This window comes from Solanum stenotomum, chromosome 3 (genome assembly GCF_019186545.1).
Source record: "Solanum stenotomum isolate F172 chromosome 3, ASM1918654v1, whole genome shotgun sequence".
Lineage (NCBI taxonomy): Eukaryota > Viridiplantae > Streptophyta > Magnoliopsida > Solanales > Solanaceae > Solanum > Solanum stenotomum.
The window spans coordinates 62,127,549-62,148,503 of record NC_064284.1 but is presented as its reverse complement, the minus strand read 5'-3'; the positions used below and the strand labels follow the sequence as shown (position 1 = coordinate 62,148,503).

At 34.8% G+C, this 20,955-nt stretch overlaps 2 protein-coding genes and 1 non-coding gene across 6 annotated transcripts; 2 read left to right on the top strand and 1 right to left on the bottom strand.

Moving 5' to 3' along the window:
• The first annotated feature begins 556 nt into the window (after nt 1-556).
• LOC125860707 (uncharacterized) lies at nt 557-11,784 on the top strand. Of its 4 annotated transcripts, none has more exons than XM_049540715.1 (6): nt 557-925; nt 2,949-3,118; nt 3,544-3,607; nt 10,811-10,880; nt 10,972-11,108; nt 11,436-11,784. In XM_049540715.1, the coding sequence occupies exons 1-5, from the start codon at nt 673-675 to the stop codon at nt 11,081-11,083; spliced, it is 669 nt and encodes a 222-aa protein (XP_049396672.1). In that variant the 5' UTR covers nt 557-672; the 3' UTR covers nt 11,084-11,108; nt 11,436-11,784. The 4 variants fall into 4 exon arrangements, 3 of the variants coding, with proteins under 3 accessions (XP_049396672.1, XP_049396673.1, XP_049396671.1); XR_007445868.1 differs by having other exon boundaries at nt 565-925; nt 10,811-10,861; nt 11,436-11,641; XM_049540716.1 differs by lacking the exon at nt 11,436-11,784 and having other exon boundaries at nt 565-925; nt 10,811-10,861; nt 10,972-11,290.
• A 219-nt stretch (nt 11,785-12,003) lies between these two features.
• TRNAK-CUU (transfer RNA lysine (anticodon CUU)) lies at nt 12,004-12,076 on the top strand. The gene has a single exon. It is a non-coding gene; the product is annotated as a tRNA-Lys (tRNA).
• A 7,306-nt stretch (nt 12,077-19,382) lies between these two features.
• Nucleotides 19,383-20,646, bottom strand: LOC125859670 (GATA transcription factor 5-like). The gene is made up of 3 exons (XM_049539458.1): nt 20,544-20,646; nt 20,189-20,449; nt 19,383-20,101 (listed from the first exon to the last, which is right to left on the bottom strand). The coding sequence occupies exons 1-3, from the start codon at nt 20,586-20,588 to the stop codon at nt 19,517-19,519; spliced, it is 891 nt and encodes a 296-aa protein (XP_049395415.1). The 5' UTR covers nt 20,589-20,646; the 3' UTR covers nt 19,383-19,516.
• Nucleotides 20,647-20,955: the final 309 nt, after the last annotated feature.

Sequence of the window (20,955 nt, the reverse complement as noted above, 5' to 3'; positions counted from 1 at the left end):
ACCATTAGGTGATTTCTTCTTACTTACCTAAGTTTGGTACGGTGGAATGTGCGGGCCGATATGTATTTGGTGGAATAGTTAAAGTTGCATGTAAAGCTTATTGGGAAAGATCAGCTCTTGTTAAGATGGGCTTTTTCGTGTGTTGTAGACACTTAAATTTGTATAAAATTTGAATTTTTCCCTGAGACATATATCACAATAGTATAATCTATGTAACTTAAAATGTGTTCCTTTTCTTACGAAATGCTTTTGTATATATATATTCTTATTTTCTTCTTTATTTTCCTTTTAATATTGATTAAAGAACCAATGATTTATTATTTTCTGAGTAATTCATTCATTAGAGGTTCTTGAGTTATGTGATAATGACAAATAATTAAATTCATGTTGGAAACATTGCTAATATTTTTTTAAGAATCTATTTTTTTTTCATTATTTTTAATGTATGGATATTAGTAAAGGATTATTTGCAAGTTCAATGCAATTATTATTTATTTCGCGGTGTCAAATTACCTAGTATAAATATAATATCCATTTTTTTCCCGCCCCGCAATTCATTTCCGATATTCGCCCCGCCCCATTGCGAGGAATGTTTCAATTCCAATAGAATACACTTTCCAATCGCTTTTCCGGCGAAGTAGAGACGATAAATCGGCGACGGAGTAGAAAGGAATGACGGAAACGGAGAACACAATTTCCACCGGAAAAGATAGAAACTCCGCCGATCACTGCCGTATCAGCAATAGTATAAGTGTGAATAATCCGGCGGAAGCCGGAGGTGAAGGCAAAAAGGAAAGTTCATCATCTTCATCCTCATTGAAGAAGCAAGGAAAATCATGCAAAGGATGTCTATATTACTCGTCTACTTATAAATCTAATTCGCGAAATCCTCTATGCCTCGGACTTAGCCGTTCTCTTCCTCAAGGTAATCTTGCTCTCTCTCTCTCTCAAATAATTCCATTTTTTGGTGTTAATTTAGTAGTTTGATTTAGCTAGCGTTCCAAATATCTGTTTGGCCATGAAATTTGATCACATCTCAAAAAAATTTCAAGTCCAAGCACAACTTTAAATTCCAAAAAGCACAACTTCAAAAACTCAAATTTTCAAGTTTCAACTTCAAAATCTATGGCTAAACGGGAGCTTAGTTTGCTCAAAATTTTGATCCTTGGACTCATTTTCTGAAAATGTGCTGCTTAGATATGGGCGTTCTTTGCCTTGTATTTTCTCAATGTGACAATAGTCTCAATGGTGCGCTTGCACGCGCACACGCATAATGATTTGCCAGGATTCTAGCAGATTTCTATGTCGGTGTAGCAATAAGTGTGAGTATTACGAACCATCTAGTTTTAGGGAATCTCTATTTGTCTTATAAGACGAAATATTGAGTATTGGAGTAAATGAGCTCAAATAGAAAGAAATGGAGGATTCATATAGATTATTCCCACCAGTTTGGACTTGAGGGTAGTTGATTGAATGATTCGCATGCTACAACAAAATTCCGTTATTTGATCATGCTTTTTTCTGATAATTATTTGTGGTTCAAGTTCATTTTGTTGGCTGCTTCTTTATTAAAGATTAGGACTTTCTAAACATTTAAAATTATTCATGAATGGACATTTGAGATTTGTGGTGAGAATTTCTGATATATCCCTTTGGCAATGCATATTTTTTGTTGAGAAGGTAACAAAGATTTTTTATAACTCTAGTCAAAAGCATCACATAAATTGGGACGAAGGGAGGAGTAATATGCATATTACTCCTCCCTTCGTCCCAATTTATGTGATGCACTTTGACTGGCATAGAGTTATAAAAAACAAATAAAGACTTTTGAAACTTATGGTCTAAAACAAGCCATAAATGTTTTTGTGGCTATAAATCATCTCTTGAAAAGTAAAATTGAAACTTTGAAGTTAAAATGTTTCTAAATATAAAAATGTAACATTTTTTGGGGAGAAACTTGAAAGGTAAGTGCTTCACATAAATAAGGCAGAGGGAATTTTTTGTTATTCCAATTTCAATTTGAAATATTATTTGCAAATCAATGTTTGATTTACAATTTGATCCATTATTTCAGCTTCAACTTGAAACAAAGAACTTGTAGTTGAAAAACAGTCTGAGGAGTATTTCAAGTGAAATAATGGTTTTAACTCACAAAAGTTCATTTTTAACTCTAGTGGAATCCATGTCCAAACATATCTGACTTCCAAATACTTTCTTTTATGATTAGGGACTTCCATATACTCTTTCAACTTCAACTTTTTTTTTTAAAACTTCAACCTCCTTTTTAAACTTCAACCTCCTTTTTAAACTTCAACCAAATATTGTCCAAACACCTTATAGTCAAACTATGAATTTCAACTTGCCGATTGGATCTTGCAGGTTCTCTTTATATTGTTCGTAATGCTTGTTACTTTTGCTGTATTTGGACAAGAGAAACTCTTAACATTGTCTTGATTGCTTGTTTTTGTAGGTTACCCTTTGAAAGAAGTATGTATTGTTTTATGGGTAGTCTTTTGACAAAAGTATGCATTGCAACACCCAAGGGTATTTCCTATAGCGGTCAACGAAGTGAGCGAAAACATTGGAGACCAGTGTTTAAATTCTAGTAGAGACAAACACACTAGATGATTTCTTTCTATTTGCCTAAGTCTTGGTGGGCTAGATTTAATCGGTACCTGTGGGGGTGGATGTAACATGTACTCGGTGGGATAACTGAGGTGTGTGCTAGTTGGTCCCGATACGACTGTTATCAGTAAAAAGCATAGTTTAGTAAAACATGAAATCAGAACATGTGACTTTACATACTTAATAGTTGAGAGCATCTCCCTCAATGTTATCTCTTCAAGCATCACATGCTTTCTTTTTGTTGCTTATTAATTGTTGCTTTCTAAAACTTACCTACTTAATTAGCTATTTTCTGAGACTCATCTTTTTGTTTTTATAACTAGTACCTCAATATATTGTTGGGAAATCTGAGATGCAAGCTTCTAAGGAGGGTGGGAACCTTACAGATTTTAGATATGCTTGCATTGGTTACTCCGTTTACCTGGATCAGAAAGCTCGGTCAGCTGATGGGCAAGGGGTTCAAACAGAATTGCCGGTCTGTGCTGGCCTTGAGGTTTGCATTTGCTTTCTTATCTCTTTTATTCCTTCATTGCTTGTTCCTTGTTATGATGTTTTGAGGATAAATTTTTATTCTGAGAAGATGAATATGATATTTTGAGGACAAATAGTTTGTACTGATGGTGTGTGGTTTTATTGAGATCAGAAGCAAATCGTGCATAGGCTTCTAATCTGCAGAGCAATTTATTCCCATTTGAGGTGTAATACTTTGATATCTCATGTGAAATGAGTTGTACATACTATGTGACTGACCTGTCAGCTTTATTGATCACTTTTTGTAATGTGAAATTAATTTGTGTCTGTAAAAGAGAGTATATCTCAGAAGATAATATGCATCAAATGCTCGTTGTTTTTTCTATCTTAATTGTTTGTTATTCCACAACTTTCTCGCTCAACTAACGTAAGTGTGCACTGGCACAGGTCTTGGTGGATAGAAAGGTTAGTTCAGCTGAGGCAGCTCCTGGCCATGCTCGTAAGAGAGAAGGTGACTTTCTTTCATTATTTCAGAATTCAATGCCGAAAGAGGTCTTCACTGCATTGTTTTAGGTCTTTGATGTTCAGATGGACATGTGAATTGTTTTTGCAGTTGAAGAGTGTTGCTTGATTAAAAATTTCCTAAATATCTAAATTCTGGTAATAGATTTTTCATGATTGGGACGTTGAACGAATTCCTAAATATCTTAGTGAAAGTTGGTCCGTGTTTAGCTACTGCATTTCCTATGTAATTCTTGCTTTTAGTGATGGATTAGGAAATTCTTTTGGTGGTTTTGTAGGTATCTTCCCGAGAAATATTTTTATTAGAAAATGTAATATTAAAAAGAATTCATTAATAGAAAATCTTTGATCAATATTAGAATTGTACTTCCCTATTTGTTTCTAAGAATATTTTCTCCTCTACTTTGTTACTCCCAAGTACCTATATTTTTGGCTAGGAGTCCATGTTGAAGCAGTTTACACCCAGCTAGCAGGTCTCGAGTTACAATGTTTTATACCAAGAATTGAGTGACTTGTTTCACCTTTTGAGGTTTTCGCATAGCCTTTATATTCAGGACAGAGGCAAAAACAATATGTCCTTTGCAGAACTACTGTTTTTGTGAAGAGATGTCCAGCTATTGTTTGGCCGCTACTGTTCTTCTCAAACTTCCCAATACTTTTCGAGCTTCTTGAACACCATCAACAATCTCTCTGGCTTATATTGCAATGAGTGGATCTGTCAGGATATAATTACAATACATCTGCTTAATGTATCATTGTATTGTTATGAGTTTCTTAAACATCTGAAACCATCATATTGTGCTGACAGCGGCAGAGGTAAGGCTTTAACATATGGATTCGGTAGAATCCAATAGCTTTGTCCCGGAGTTTGTATTTGCGTTATGAAATCTACTAAATATGTACAAAATAAATTTAGAACCCAGTTACTAACACTTGAAATCGCTGTCTTAGAATACTGATTACCGAACTCATAAAGTTCAAATCCTTGATCCATTCTGAATGCTGATCAAAGTAATGGCTTGGAGCATTATCTATGAGTTATGTGTTGTTGAAGGTATTCTGTATATTACCATAAGTTTAGTGATATACATATTTTAAAGAGATAAATTCTCATGTAATAACATATAAGAGTGGGGGTAATCATAGTCAAATGGTCTTTATCCTTACTAGAAGATGAGATAGAAGTACATTTAAGGACTATTTTACTATATGATTATTCCATGAGAAACAATGACCACTCAACATAGGTTAGTAGTCTTAGATGTAAACCTTAAGAGTGGAATGAGAAATGAGATAGAGAAGAGCCTCAATGCCACCTATGTGGCTCTAATTCCAAAGAAGATAGGAGCTAAGGACCTTAGGGATTTTAGACCCATCAGTCTCATTAATGGTGTGTACAAGGTCTTTGGTAAGTTGTTGGCAGAGAGATTAAAGAAAGTGATAAGCAAATTAGTGAACAATCATCAAATGGCCTTCATTCAAGGAAGACAAATTATGGATGCAGCATTAATAGCAAGTGAGTGTGTAGATTCAAGGATTAAAGGAGAGATCCCAGGAATTATGTGCAAGCTTGATATAGAAAAGGCATATGATCATGTCAATTGGGAGTTTCTACTTAATATTCTGAGGCAGATGGGGTTTGGAGACAAATGGCTTAAATGGATAGGTTTTTGCATCAAAACTGTTAGGTTCTCCATACTTGTTAATGGAGAACCTGCTGGTTTTTTTCCTTCTGAGAGAGGACTAAGACAAGGAGATCCTCTCTCCCCTTTCCTATTTATTTTAGCTATGGAGGGTCTTAACAGTATGATTAGAGTGGCCAGTCAGAACAACTGGATAAAGGGCTTCAACATTGGTAATCAGTCAGGGGTCAATCTGGAAATATGTCACCTTTTATATGCAGATGATACACTTATATTTTGCGATGCAAAGGTAGAACAAGTTAGTTACATTAGAGTTGTTTTGGTGATTTTTGAGGCCATATTCGGACTGGCTGTGAACTGGGGGAAAAGCAGCATCTTCCAAATCAAGGAAGTGGCAAATATTCAGCTGTTGGCAAGCATCTTGCAATGCAAGATAGAGCACTTACCAACTACTTATCTGGGAATGCCTTTAGGGAATAATCACAAGGAGCTTGAGATTTGGGATGGAATCATTGAGAAGACAGAGAAGAGGTTGGCTAAGTGGAAGGCAAACTATCTATCTCTGGGAGGAAGAGTCACTCTGATCAATTCAGTGCTGGATGCGTTGCCTACATATGTTATGTCACTTTTCCCTTTACCAGCAAAGGTAGAAGAAAGGTTGGATAAATTGAGGCGTGATTTTCTTTGGTCGGGGAACAAAGAAGGGAAAAAAATACACTTAGTTAAATGGCAGACAGCCTTAATAAGCAAGAGGGCAGGAGGTCTTGGCATAAAAAATCTGAGGGTCCAGAACAAAAGTTTACTTTCTAAATGGCTTTGGAGATTTGTGGTTGAAGATCAGGCATTATGGAGAAAAGCAATTCTCAACAAGTATGGGCAGACCGAGGAGTGGGTGTCTAATGTAGTAGATAGCACGTATGGGGTTTCACTTTGGAGATCAATCAGAAATTTATGGGATAGTCTAAAGGAGAATTTGGTGGTCAAGGTGGGAGAGGGTAACAAAATATTTTTTTGGAAGGACAAGCGGATTGGATAAGAGTGTTTAAACTCGGTCTTCCCCGATCTTTTTTCTTTTTGTACCAATCCTGAGGCTAAAATTGCTGAGATTTGGTCCCCTCGGGGATGGAACCTCACTTTCAGGAGAAATCTAAATGATTGGGAAGTGGATAGAATTGCTGAATTGCTACTCAAATTGGGTGAATTCACAGGCCCTACTACAGAAGCAAATGGTATAGGATGGAAACATAACTCTGATGGTAAGCTCTCTGTGCGTAGACTGTATAAGAGAGAGATCATGGCTCACTCTGGGGGAATTCTTGGCCCATGGAAACAAATATGGAAGGGCAACATCCCAACCAAGGTGAAATGCTTCACCTGGTTGGTCATCAGAAGGGCATGTCTCACTCAGGAAAAACTCAAGAAAAGAGGCTTCCAGATTGTCTCCAGGTGTTTTTTTTGTCATGAGAAGGAAGAAACTAACAGCCACTTATTCCTACACTGTAGGGTTACTGTACAGGTGTGGCGCATGGTTCACAGCATCTCTCAAGAGCCCTGGGTGATGCCAGAACATACTGCTGATCTTTTGAGCTGCTGGATGGGGGGGGGGGGGAGCAAGACCCAAAAAAGATGGTGGTCTATAGTACCTACTTGTGTCTGGTGGGCTATTTGGAGAGAAAGAAACCTTAGGTGTCATGAGAATATTACTAACTCTATTCAGAAAGTTAAGGAAAATTGCATTAACATGTTGTTTTTTTGGTGTAAAGAAGATGGTATAGAAGAAGTAGAACAGTTGGTAGATTTCCTAGGATCTATGTAATTATGGTTTCAACTTGTAACTTTTTGGAGGTAGCCAGCATACCCTTAATGCCGAAGAATACATCTTTAACTTTTATCAAAAAAAAAAGAGTGGAATGAGAAAGAAAGATGACTTGTAAACAACTGCGAACTGGGTGGTGGACATTAAAGGGCGCTGTCAGTTAGCCTTTCAAGAAAAACTATGAGAAGAGGGAGCTTGGGACTTAGAGGGGGACATAGACATCCTGTCGAAGGAAATGATAGGTTGATTAGAAAAGTAGCAAGGGAAGTGTTAGGTGTATCTAAAGGTTTAGGATCTCGATCACAGGAATCCTAGTGGTGGAATAGGGAGGTACAAAGAGTTATTAAAGCCAAAAGATAGTGTTACATGAAGTTGCCAAAAGCAGAAGACAAAGAAGCCTTTGTAGAATACAAGAGAGCTAAAAGAGAACCTGAGAAGGCTATTAGTAAAGCACAATGGGAAGCTCTTGATGACTTGGACCAAGAGCTAGGGACATGAGAAGGGGAGAAAGAAATATTTAAACTAGCACGATTGAGATATTAGAAGGGTAAGGATTTAAGACAGGTGAAGTGTATTAAAGATGATTTAAGTTAAGGGTTTAAATAGGTTGAAGTATATGAAAGATGATTTACACCAAGTTTTGACGGGAGATGACGAGATCAAGAAGAGGAGATAGAGAGGCTATTTTGATCAATTGTTCAACTTGAACCAAGAGAATAACATTTAAGACCTCCACATGTCTGTGTACGATAGAAACTTTAGCTACACTCATAGAATTAGGCCAGCAGAGGTAAATATGTCATGAAAAGTATGAGGAAAGACTTGTGGTCCAGATAGTATCCCTATAAAGGTTTAGAAGTATCTGAGAGAGGTTGGATTAGAATGACTCACCAAGAAATTCAGTGCTATACCAAGTGATAGGATGCCCTATGAGTGGAGGAATAGTACTCTGATTCCAATTTATATGAACAAATGAGATATGCAAAGTTGTATCACTTAATTCATGAGTCATATGATGGAACTTTGGAAAGAGTGATAGAGCCTAAATTTAGGAACACAACAAGAGTGGCATAGAACTAGTTTGGATTTATGCCATGTAGATCTACAATGAAGGCTATACTCTTTCTTAGAAGATTGATGGAAATTTAAAGGAAGAAAGATCTAACGTGTTGTTCATTGACCTAGAGAAAGCATATATGATAGAGTACCATGAAAGTCCTTTGGTGGGTGATGGAAAAGAAAAGAATTCATATTAAACATATAAATTCCATAAAGAACATGTATGCAAGAGTTATCAGTAGCTTAAAAACATTAGCAGGAGATGCGAAGAAGTTTCTCATAATAGTGGGTTAGCATTGAGCCCCTACTTGTTTAGCCTAATTATGAATGAGCTAACCAACACAATACAATATGAGGTCCTATGGTGTATTTATTTATTGATGATATTGCATCAATTAATGAAACTAGTGAGAATGTCAACCAAAAGCTTAAACTGTGGAAGCACCTTAAAGAGCAAGGGCTTCAGGATAAGTAGAAGACGGAAGGTATGCACTACAAGTTTAATCAGTATGAGAAGAGCGAAGTTGAGGTGAGATTAGATGGGATTGTGGTACCAAAATGCAAATATTTAATATATCTAGGCTTGTTTTTCAAGAGAATGTAATGATAGATGAAGATGTTACTCGGGATTAAAATTAGATGGTTGAGATGAAGTACTATCAGGGTGTTGTGTGATGAAAGGATGCCTACCAAAGTGAAAGATAAGGTCTATAGAGCAACTTTAAGATTGACAATGCTATATGGTAGTGAATGTTGAGTCCCTAAAGCCCAACATGTCTTCAAGATGAGCATTGCAGACATGTGGTTGCTAAGATGAATGTGCCGTCATACAAGATTCAAAATTACCACTTCGAGGATAAAATGAGAGGTCACTTGAGATGGTTTGGTCATGTCCTGTGTCGACCTACAAATGCACTGACTTGAGGTGTGAGACTTTGGTGAGTGAAGGTGTCAAGGGGGTAGACCGAAAATCAATTGGAGGGAAGTTGTTTGTGAAGGTCATCTAATCCTTGGAATCAATGCAGACTTAGCTTAAGATGGGATACAATGGAAGAAAATGATTCATAGCGGTGATAATACCTACTAGTTGGAGATAGATTTTACACTTGTTAGAGAACTAATATATTATAGTTGTAGCAGTTTAGCTTTGTAACCATTTTTGCATTTTCTCAAATGTCCTTACTAACACAACAAAAACATATTAATAAGAGGGACTTTAATTTACTGCCTTTTACCCAAATCTAAACCTGATCTCCTCTCCCCTCTTTTCTTTTCCTTCTCTCCCTCGTCAATGGTGATTCCATCAACTGCAACAAGCATAAAGCTGGGAAATAGATTTAAGACAAACAATAATTTTTCTTCTTAAATACATTTTGGAAGATCGATTTAGCAACCTGACCATTGGATTTTGGTTAATGGGAATGGTATTTGTTTCTTGTAATGCTAAAAGATAATTGCTCGGGAAATATATATTCACTTCATCTAAAATAACAAAACTTCAAAACTTTGCATGATTGGTTGACTTAGGTTTTAGGGGTAAACAGAAGGTTACAAAGGGTAATCAAAACATACGCGCCCCTCAAAAGAATTAAAAAGAGGCCCGTTATTCTTGTTTTGCTTCAGCCTCTACTAGAAACCCAGATTTCAGTTTTGTTACGTGGATTCCATTCACTACTCAGATTTACATCCTTGGATCCTGGGCTTTAAGGTACTTCAGGGGACATAACAAGCAAAGTTAAACAATTATGATATGTCATGTTTATGGCCCCCTCTAGGGTAAAAGATGTAGTGTTCAATTCTTAAAAGTGCACCCGCTGTTTTTCTTCTCTATAATCCTTTTATCTTGAAGAGATGACGATCAAACAGAAGAGAACAATACCAAATAAACTATTTCGTTGGGAGAAGTCCTGAAAGGAGAACTTTAAAATTTCAATCTGTAGAACTGTACATGTTGACATTCAAAATGTATTCTGTTTCGATTTATTTGTCTTAGTTTGACTTGACCCGGAGTTTAAGAAAGAAAGGAAGACTTTTGAATCTTGGTGTTTTAAACTAAAGATATATTTAATGTACCAAAATGTCTTTTAATTCTTGGTCTTAAACATGCCATGTGGGACGTCGAAATTAAAGAGTTGTCAAATTAGAAAAGAGACTTTTTTTTTTGAACCATACTAAAAAGGGAAGTGTAAGACAAAACAAATTGAAATTGAGTGAGTATTTGTTATTTGAACGTGTTGCCAAAACAGAATATAGAAGCTTATTGCCTGATTGGAACTTCAAAGGTTTTGGTTCTCCTGTAGAACTTACTTGTTTTAGCTTTGCACCTTAGTAAATCTATAGACAATGTTTTGCTAAATTACAGCTAGCAAATGCATTGAAAAAATGTTGTACGAAATTAGGTATCTTATTGCTTTGGTTGGCTTTGATTATTTCACCTCTTTGTTTTTCTCTCTATATTTATATTTATCACTCACACACACATGTAAAAAGGCTCAAGTGCTGATTGTCCTTTTAAATTCATTTTGATTTTATTAGCATAGTTTGGAAAGAATTTTGTAAATCACAACGCTTAAGTGGTGAATGTCATTTTTAGTTGCTCGTAATTTAATATGCTATTTAACTCAAAGCTCTTACTGAAACATTTTTGTCTAATTTATGATTTTTGTTCTTTTAGACGGTCATGGAGTATCGCAGCCTGGATCACATAAACCAACTCACTCAACTGGTAATGAGTTTCTCACCAGGCAAGCATTCTTAAAACTCTTGATATGAACTCTGCTGGAAGTGAAGTGCTTGATAACAACACTCATGTACTTTGATTCCTTGAAAATACAGGTTCACCAGGAACGCAAATTTGGTTGCGTTGGGGGTTGCCAAGAACTTGCAGAAAGTGGGAAACCGAATAAAAGAAGGTGTTGATGACATTTTCTATCGACGACCAAAATAGAACTCTGACGTGGAGTTAGAAACAGGTAAAGATCACATGGCTGAAAGTAGCTCTGTCAAATAATATATAGAGTAGCTTCTTTTGTTGCCCTCGTCATTTTGATATCTGAAATACGCGATCTTAGCTGGTAATGGGGAAATTGTAACGTGTGTATGAAATCTGTATTGATATTTGTTCTGTCAATTAAAATTCATAGCTACAGAGGCATATATATGATGCCAAGGTAACCTGTATAATATTATGTACATCGAACCAGGTGGTTTGTTTGTTACTAGTAATGCAAGGCATTCATTTAGGTCAGTCATGATTCTGTGTATTGATAATTTGTTTTTGCTTGAACCATTTGTTACAGCTGTGATATTGTTCGCGCGGGTGTTCTAGACAATAGACAAGATGCGGATTCTGGATTTTAAGTTTATAGGAGCTGGACTACGCCCTCATTTGAAGGCTAGCTCTTGCTTCGGAGCTTCATTTCCACATTTCACATATTGGAAAGGGCAACCTAAAAAGGAAAACTCAGTCACTAGACAAGTTTCTGGAATGCTCCAAATTCGACTTGAGCATAGCTCAATACTAACAAAAATAAATATCTCTATACAAGGTTCTTGCACAATCTCTTTTGCTTATTGGGTTATTATGACATTATGTATATACGTGTTGAAATCGAAATGAATCTTTTAACACAAATACAAGGTAAATACAATGATGGCTCGTCACTTGCTCGGAAATGATAAGCAAAACAACGAATGAGTAGAAGATTGATCTTGGAATAGGAGTGAATCAAGCGACGTGTGAATTAGATGCACATTACGAGTTTAAATCTTTTTCTAATTAAGTGAAAAAGGTTATAAGGGTCAAATTTATCCTTCATAGATTTTGTTTACGTGCTATTTAACCTGATAAGAAATTTTCAAATAAATGCCCGTCTAGCTCAGTTGGTAGAGCGCAAGGCTCTTAACCTTGTGGTCGTGGGTTCGAGCCCCACGGTGGGCGATATTGTTTTTGCACCAATGTTTGATTGATCTATATTATTTATTTGTTTAAGTTTTTCCTTAAAATAGGCATTATTCTTTAATTATGCTATTTTTCTTTTCACTTAACAAAATATATACAAAGTTAATTACAAAGATTAGGATGCAAGGTAAATTACAAAACTACTTCAATGAGGAAACATATCTTCATCTATATGAGTAATGATGGTGGTAGTTGAAGATGGTGAATGATTGTAATTTATAATGGTACGCGATAATAATGATGGTAATTGATAATGGTGGACAATGGCGATAGTTATGAATGGAGTTAACAACACAATCACATCAAACTAGGGGCGGACTTACTGTCATGATCCAAAAATGAACGTGATGACACTCGTCTTATCCCACCAAAACAAGTCAGCCTAAAACCTAACTAATACAGTGAATGCGGAAGTAAAACGAGAATAAATGTTCAATACTATAAAATAATGCGGAAATAAACTCTAACTAAAAATTGAATAACAATTTATAATGCGGATAATAAGTCAACTTAGCTAAATCCCCAAAACCTGGTTGTCACGTGCACAAACCTCTAATGTATTACAATAGATGTGAAAGAAATAAACAAGTCTCAAATGATGTTGTCTCTAAAGTAGAACAAGATCATAAATAGGAGTAAAATGGTCTGCTGAAATACAATCAACTACCTCACAAATCTCCATAGGAAGCCTCAGACAATAAGATAAGAGAGAGCATCATGAAGATCCGAGCTTTTAACCTACACAAATGTAGAAGCAATGAGTGAGTACCAATACACGGCACTCAGCAAGGGAACTCCAAAACACAAGGTAAGAATATAGAATACGGATACTCCTACCACCCCAACCGAACACAATTACAACCTGCATAAAATCAGCACAACCTAATAGTTCACTACTATTTGCTAGAACATAGTTTAATAACAACACTCCAACATAGCATATTGGCAACACACGAGATCAAGTTCATCATTCACAAGTTACACAAAAGACACTCACAAGTTCACAAATGATATAGATATGCAATGCAATGTCAAGTATAGTGATGCATGTCCGACCTAACGATACACACCCGTTGTCTCTCAGTCCGGGACCCATGAGAGACATATCTATCCATGCATCCATCGCGGCGTGCGACACGTCCCTCTATAATAGAATCTGTCGCGGTGTGCGACACTCCCCTCGATAATAAATCCATTGTGGCATACGACACGTCCCTCAAATCAAAATATCCGTCGCGGCACTGACACGTCTTTCAAAATGGTACATCCTCTTTAATTCTTTATTCTTACTCAATTCACATAACATTTATCACAACCATGTCTCATAACCAATGCAAATGACATGTTCACACAAATAATGAGGAGATGACTATTTTCATAACAATGCACAATTCACAACAACACAATCGTGATACAACATCAACAATGAATCAATAAGTCTTTCAAATCATTCTCAACACATCACACACCAATAATTAATCACATTGTTTTTTATTACCCTTTTTTCATCATTAGAATTATTACATATGGACAAGTCAACCCATCATCAAGTCTCATTACTTCCCAACACATACCACGAGGAAATACAGGATTCTATACACTTAACAGGGGTTGAGAAATCCACTTGTCTCAAACAATCGAGCAATTACTCCGGGACTTAAGCATTCCTCTTTCGTTGGACTTCCAAATCAATACAATCTATTCAAATAAATAATCACAATAAGATTTCATAACTAACAACACTCATTACTATGTGCCTAGTATAGACCCAAAAATTCACTCAAATCTATAATCAAGCTCATAATATTGATGCCAATTAACATGTCAACTCTCATATTTCTCAAATTTCAAGTCTAGAATTAAGTCTTAATTCCTCCAAATAACAAAATTTTATTCTAATAATGAATCACTTTGAATGTAGATATTTCCAAATTCACTCGTAATAATGAGGAATTCACTTTGGGAATATCTACATCCAAAGTGACTCACCTGAAGCTAGAGAAAATAGATAAAAGCAAGAGCATTAATAAAAATAGGGAAAACATAATTATAGATAAAATATATTTACTTAATTTTTCCCCATATTGAGTTTGAAATTTGGAGGTAAAAAGGAGTTTGAAATTCAAATTCCAAAATTATCAAGTCAACAAGTTTCGAATTTGATATGTCATTGTCATTTTGATGAGAGTGTCATCATTATCAAATATTCTTTGAATTTATACAAATTTCTATGAGGGGTATAAAAATTTGATTTTAAAGGAGAGCGAAAATTTGAATTTTGAATTTTTATGGAACAAGCAAAATCAAAAATTAAAGATCGTCCATTTTGAAAGTCATTGAGTGTAATTTCATACATTCTTGCTAACAATTATATTTTTAGAAAGTATTTCAAATGATCTAACAGAAAAAAAAATTAAGTGAAGAAAGTTGTTTTGGCAAAATATTTTTATAAGGAAAATGCAATTTTTTGTTTTTGATTGCAAGAAAATTACATATTTTCTATCAAACACACTTAATATTGAATAAAAGAGAGAAGTGTTGAAAATACATTTAAATTAGGTGTGAATTATTAGTTTCGTCCTCAAACTATTAATAGTCTTAAAATATCTCTCTACTTGACTAACTAGACTTAGATCATATCCCCGATTTGTCACATTACATAACAAGTAGTCTCAAACTCTTGTAAGGGGATGCGACTCTTAATAAAAAGTCGAGAAAAGTATTGAAAACACCTCTAAATTTAGCGAGAAATTAAAGGTGTATTTCACTCATGTTACAAGATCGATGATGTATTTAAGTTCTATTAATCAAGTTCAGAGGCGTATCCAAGGAGGGGTCACCGGGTTCACGTGAACCCATGCTCTCCTCCCGAGATCATATATAGTAGTGTTATATTTTTTAAAAATATTGAAATATAGATGTGTGAACCCATATTCGGAGTATCATATAATGCGATGATGACTGGGTGCACCTCTCTACGTGAGGTTAGAAATTTGAATTTTATATTCATCTTGTTTTATTTTCCTTTGTAAAATTAGATAACACCTCTCTAAATGGTTATTGGTAACACTTTTGACATTTTAATTAGTTTTGGACCTATAATATTAATTTTAATGGTTTTCAGTAATAAGAACCTAAATGTCCAACCAATCAAATTTATATTTTAGATCAACCTTTTTGTAATAATGCACCTATCATCCCGAAATCCTAGATACGCCTCTGATCAAGTTGATAAGTGTTTATAAATAATTCCAGGAATGAAACTAATAATAGTCAGGGTGTATACATAAGGTGATTCTGAGCTATATTTTTAAAGTTAGAGCCTTTGAGCTAAAAGTTAATGGATGCCCTCGAATTTTACTAAAACAATTCCATTACTAAAACAATTTTATTATATTATATTTAGTAGTCATGTATTTTCTTTTTCTTCAAAGTACATTACTATTTATTGCTTCATTGGCTTATTTTGTTCTTTTTGACTTTTGTTATCAAGTTTCTTTCAATTATATTACAAAGGTACCTTTTTTTTTTAGCAAGCTTATCAAAAATAGTTCTATTCCTATAAAGATAAAAAAAACAACCCGCACTTATGAGATCATAATTATATTATTGTTAGTTGTATATGTGCTGCAAACGTTACAAAGTAGTTTAATATTTTATTTATTAAGGCTTAATAATATAGGAATAAATATCAAATTCGAGTCTAATATTATACATAGAATAAAAGCAGAAACAAACCTTTAACTTTACTTAGTTTGGCGTGCAATTGCAAGTCACTCATTTAGTTAGTTTCCCTTTTTTGGTGTTATTAGTAGTACTTTGTATGGGATGTTTCGAAAATAATCTTTCGATCTTTATAAGATAGAGGTAAATTTATGTACACATTATATTTTTTAGATTTTATTTGTGGAATTATATAGGCTTTATTTTTATTGTTGTTGTTTGATTATGTATCCAAATATAGATAAAAGTAGAATGTGTTCATCTTACTCTTTTCAAAATCAATTGATGAAATTACACTGCATATATCATTTACCATCCAAATTTTCTTATAGCTTTAATTTAAACTAAAATTCAAATCTCTGCATAAAAATAGAAGTCTGTTTGGATTGGTTTAAAAGTTGGTCAAACTTATTTTCAAGTCCGTTTTTTTACTTTTGGGAGTGTTTGACAAATATAAAAATAGATTAAAATAAGTTTAAAATAACTTAAAATAAGTTAGATACTAAAAGTAGGACTCCTCATACTTCTATTTTTTTTTTACGAAAAATGGTCAAAATTGCCCCTGAACTATGCAAAATAAACCACTTATATCCTTCGTTACATTTTGGGATAAAAAATGCCCCCGCCGTTATCCTAAGAGACCATAAATACCCTCAAAAGTTAACACCCCAATTTTTGGGTGACTTGCAAGCCACGTGGGACTAATCCTTCCACCTAAGCATTGCCAACTAGGATTCACTACAAAAGAACTAGACCTTTGGCAACGACAACAGTCGCCACAAAAGCCTAGAAAATCGTCACTAAGGTTTTTAACATAAAATTCTGATATTTTTTTTCTTCATTGTTTTTAAAAAACCAAAAATACTATCGAATAAGGAGGAGTTTGAAGACAATTTATGTTTTATTTTCATGTCATATGTAAATGCATAAAATGTAGTATGATGCATTATGTAGTAAGAGATTTGAATCGAGAAGTAATTTTGATGATTTTCGTAATAATATTGGATATTTTTAATATTGATAGTGCAACTTATTGATTTTAGAAAATCAGGTTGCAATCGAAAATTAATTATCATATTTTTTTGTTGAAAAAATAGGTTTTACTAGCGAATGGTTGTTCCAACCTTAGTCACCACTAAAAATCACTCATAACCTTTAGTGGCAATATTTTGGGACTTTATTGCCACTAAAGGTCAAGTTCTTTTGCAGTGAATCCTAGTTGGCAATGCTTAGGTGGAGGGATTAGTCCCATGTGGCTTGCCACATCACTAAAAATTTAGGTAGTTAACTCTTGAGGGTATTTGTGGTCTCTTCGAATAACGGCGGGAATATATTTTATCCCAAAATGTAATGAAGGGTATAAGTGGTCTATTTCACATACTTTAGGGATATTTTACCCTTTTCATTTTTTTTTTAAACTTAAGAGTCATTTAAGTTTGACCAAAGATATTACTTTTGTATCCTCAATTCTTTTAAATAATTTCAAATTTTCCCTCACGAAATAAAGCCCTAAGATCTCCCATTTCCCTTCTTTTGCCGTTGCGGCACAAGTTTTCACGAGCATTTATTACCAATAAACCCTCCTTCATTGCTTTCTATCATGAATATCCACACAAAGAAAATCCAACATATATTTAGAATGTTGATGAGCACAATGATAAGGAAAATTTGCGGTTGCTACCCTTTGAGTGCATATAATGTAAAACTCTGGTGTAACGAACTTGACTCAGAAGGTAAACAAATCCTTTACTTTTGCTAGCAAGGAATTTTAAATTTGAGACCTCCAACATGGAAGTCTCAAGTCCAAATCGCTGGGCCACCCCAAAAAGTATCTCAAAACCTCTTCTTTTTTATAATATTAACAGTTTTAAGGGTATTTTAAACATTTTCATTAAAAAAAATGTTTAAAAACATTTATTTACCAAATACATTAATAACTTTTTTATAAAGGTGACTGTTTTATCTTAACACATAACTACTTATTTTTAAAATTATTTTAGCACTTTCTAAAAACTTTAAAAGTTACTTTTTTTTTAAACCAATCTAAACCGACTCTATTCCTTTCAAAATTTGTAAAAGAGAAAAGGTAGAAGTACTTCCCTAGATTATGACTAAAATTTCAGAGACACACTTTAACTAAACTAAGGTCCTATTACCCCCTGAACTCATTTTTTTTTGTAATTTTGTACACTTTTTTGGCTTACGTGACATCCAAATATCTCTAACGCGCTTCAACTGCGTGGAGTCATGGGGTGTGCCACATAAGCCAAAATGTGTACAATATTATATATAAAATGAGTTCAGGGGGGTAATAGGACCTTAGTTTAGTTAAAGTGTGTCTCTGAGATTTCGGTCATAGTCTAGGGGGTACTTGTGCCTTCTCCCTAAAACATATACCAAAAAGAGAAAATGGTCAAAAGCCTCCCTAATCTATATCCGGATTTCCAACTACACACTTTAACTTCACGGGAGTCCTATCACCCCCCTGAACTATTTGAAACTGAAATAATTACACCCTTAAAAGGCCACATCACATCTATGTTGATATATGAATTTCACGCGCTTGACACATGTTAATTTGATTAATTTAATATTTTTTTCAATTTTTTTTATAATTCCTTTCCCCTTTCTCCTATACTCTCCCAATTTCTTCAAATCCTAAAGTAACTTCTTCTTCCATTTCCTTCAAATTTCTAAAGTAACTTTACCATAACTTTAAACACCAAAATCCACTGAAATTGGATTGTGAAGAACAAAGATGAACAATGATAGCAGAGCTCGTCAAGTGATATTCGAGCTTTGTTCGTCGGAGAACGTGAAAAACAAACTAACAAGATTTGTGCATATCGTTGCTTTGTTGAGGTTTTTCTTGGTTCAGCGGAGTTCGCTGGTCTTGGAGCAGTGCAGGGGGGAGAAATGATTTTGCTAGTGGTTTGGGTTTCGCCGGAGGCGGGGATAGTGGTGGTTGCGATAGCATTTCACCGGCCAGTCGAGCAACGGAGAGAGGGTAAACTGAAAAATAAACTAAAGGATCTATAAATAAATTAGAAAACATTCTAATTTGGGAGTTCAATTGGATTTAATGTAAACCCAATTTGATTTTATTTTTCAAATTTGATCGAAATCCCTTTTTTGGGTGATATAAATACATATAATTTTATCTTTAATTGATTTGATTGATTTTTAGAAGTTTTTTATATAAGAGTTTAAAAGCTTGTGTGAAATCAACAATAATGAATCCGGTGAAAATAATGGTGGCAATGACGGCTTAGAGATGGTTAAATGTGAATGGTGGAGGAATTTGGTCTTTGTTGCTATGGAGAAGAAAGATAATAAATAAGAAAAAAAATCATATATTTGTAAAAAGAGATATTAGAAATACACTCACTTTGCCAGTAAGCATTCAGGGAGGTAAAAAATTCAATTTTAAACACTACAGGGGGTAATAAGACTCTCATGAAGTTAAAGTGTTATAGTTAAAAATTCAAATCTAGATTTGAGGGGCTTTTGACCATTTCTCTACCAAAAATAAACAAAATAATAGGTAACTCACCAATTTAATTTAATTTTCATTTAGGTGGAAATGGAAAAGTACATTACAGTATAACATAGATCCTACGAATTAATGTACACAATAAACCGGACCAACTCCGGTTCGGTCTTTTTTTCCCCCTAAAATTTCTACTCCTAAATTCTTCAAAAACTATGAACCGGCGGAGCAAACCGGGCACCGCCGGTTCCCGCCTCCTTCTTCTGCCGCATTTCCAAAACTTTCCGGTGGTTGTTCGAATGTCGTTCACTTGAAAACGTCGGACTACAAGCCGGACGATACTCCGGCAATAGCCGACCGGATTTAAACCGGACCCCACATGCATTACAAAGCGTTTTTGCACCCATTGGACCGGTCCGCCACTGAGGTGTTTTCTGAACACCGCAATGGCTGCACCGCCGCGGTTGGACCGGCTTCTCCGCCGTCATCTTCCTCCGCTTATTCACCGGCGCTGGAAACCGTACGATTGACTCAGCTGTCGTCGTTGTAGTTGAGGAAGAAGCAGAGGAAGTGGAAGAACCGGTGAAAGACCAAACTCGACCGCCGATTCTCCCACGTTTAGTTCTGGGCTTTTTTTGAACCGGAGCTGTGAAACAAGAATTCACCTGAACCGGGTTTTCCGTCACTGACTGGTTCTTCTTCACCGGTAGTTTTCCGATCAACGAATACCCAGAATACGAATCTTCTTCAACAAACTGAGATAGCCATTCGAGATTATCCAACCCATTTTCCTATAAACAAAACCCTTTTATACTATTTCTCAAAATTAGAAAGGAAAAAAATAAGAAAAAAGCGTAATCGGAACAGTTTTTTTTTACCGGAAAACTGAGTTCACAACCAAAATCTCCATTTTCAGGTTCCATTTTCTTCTGGGGTGAAACAGAGCAAGGTTTTTGGGTGTTAAATCCATTTGGGTGTTCGTTTAATTGCTCAATTTCGTCTTCAGCGAAGCCATTGGAGAGGTCAAGAAGGTTATCAACGAAAAAATCATCGACAGAGGACTGGTGGTGGGTCATTTTCATGGCGATTTCAGGCCTGAAATAGCTGGTTTTCAATGCCTTTTCGAAGCTGTCCATCCCCTGTTGAACACCCAAAAACATAAACCGAAAAGCGTTACGTAAAATGGGTTGAAAAATTGATGAAAAACAGGGGAAATTGGGGAAGAAGAAGTACCTGCAGAGGAGAAGAAGAGTAGTTTGGAGCTGTTCGGTAAAGCATTGAATGGGAAATGGGAGTGTGAGAGACGGTGAAATTTGTAAGGAGATATCATTGTTTTCTTCTTTAAAATATTTATTACTCGGACTTGTTTGATTCGAAGACAAATTATGTTAAAATTAGTCAAAATGAGATAAGTTATATTGAATAAGTTATATGATCAGATTAGTTATGTTAAGATTATTTTCAAATAATATGTGTGACATAATTTTTAATAATAAGTTGTTTGTTATAAAGTTTTTTATATTTTCTTTATTAGTTTTAGTTATTCATTCTTAAATTTTTTTTCTATTTTATTTAGTTTAAATATTTTTGTGGGTATATTTTCATAATTATGTGGTGTGTTTTTTAATATAAAATATCTATTTTA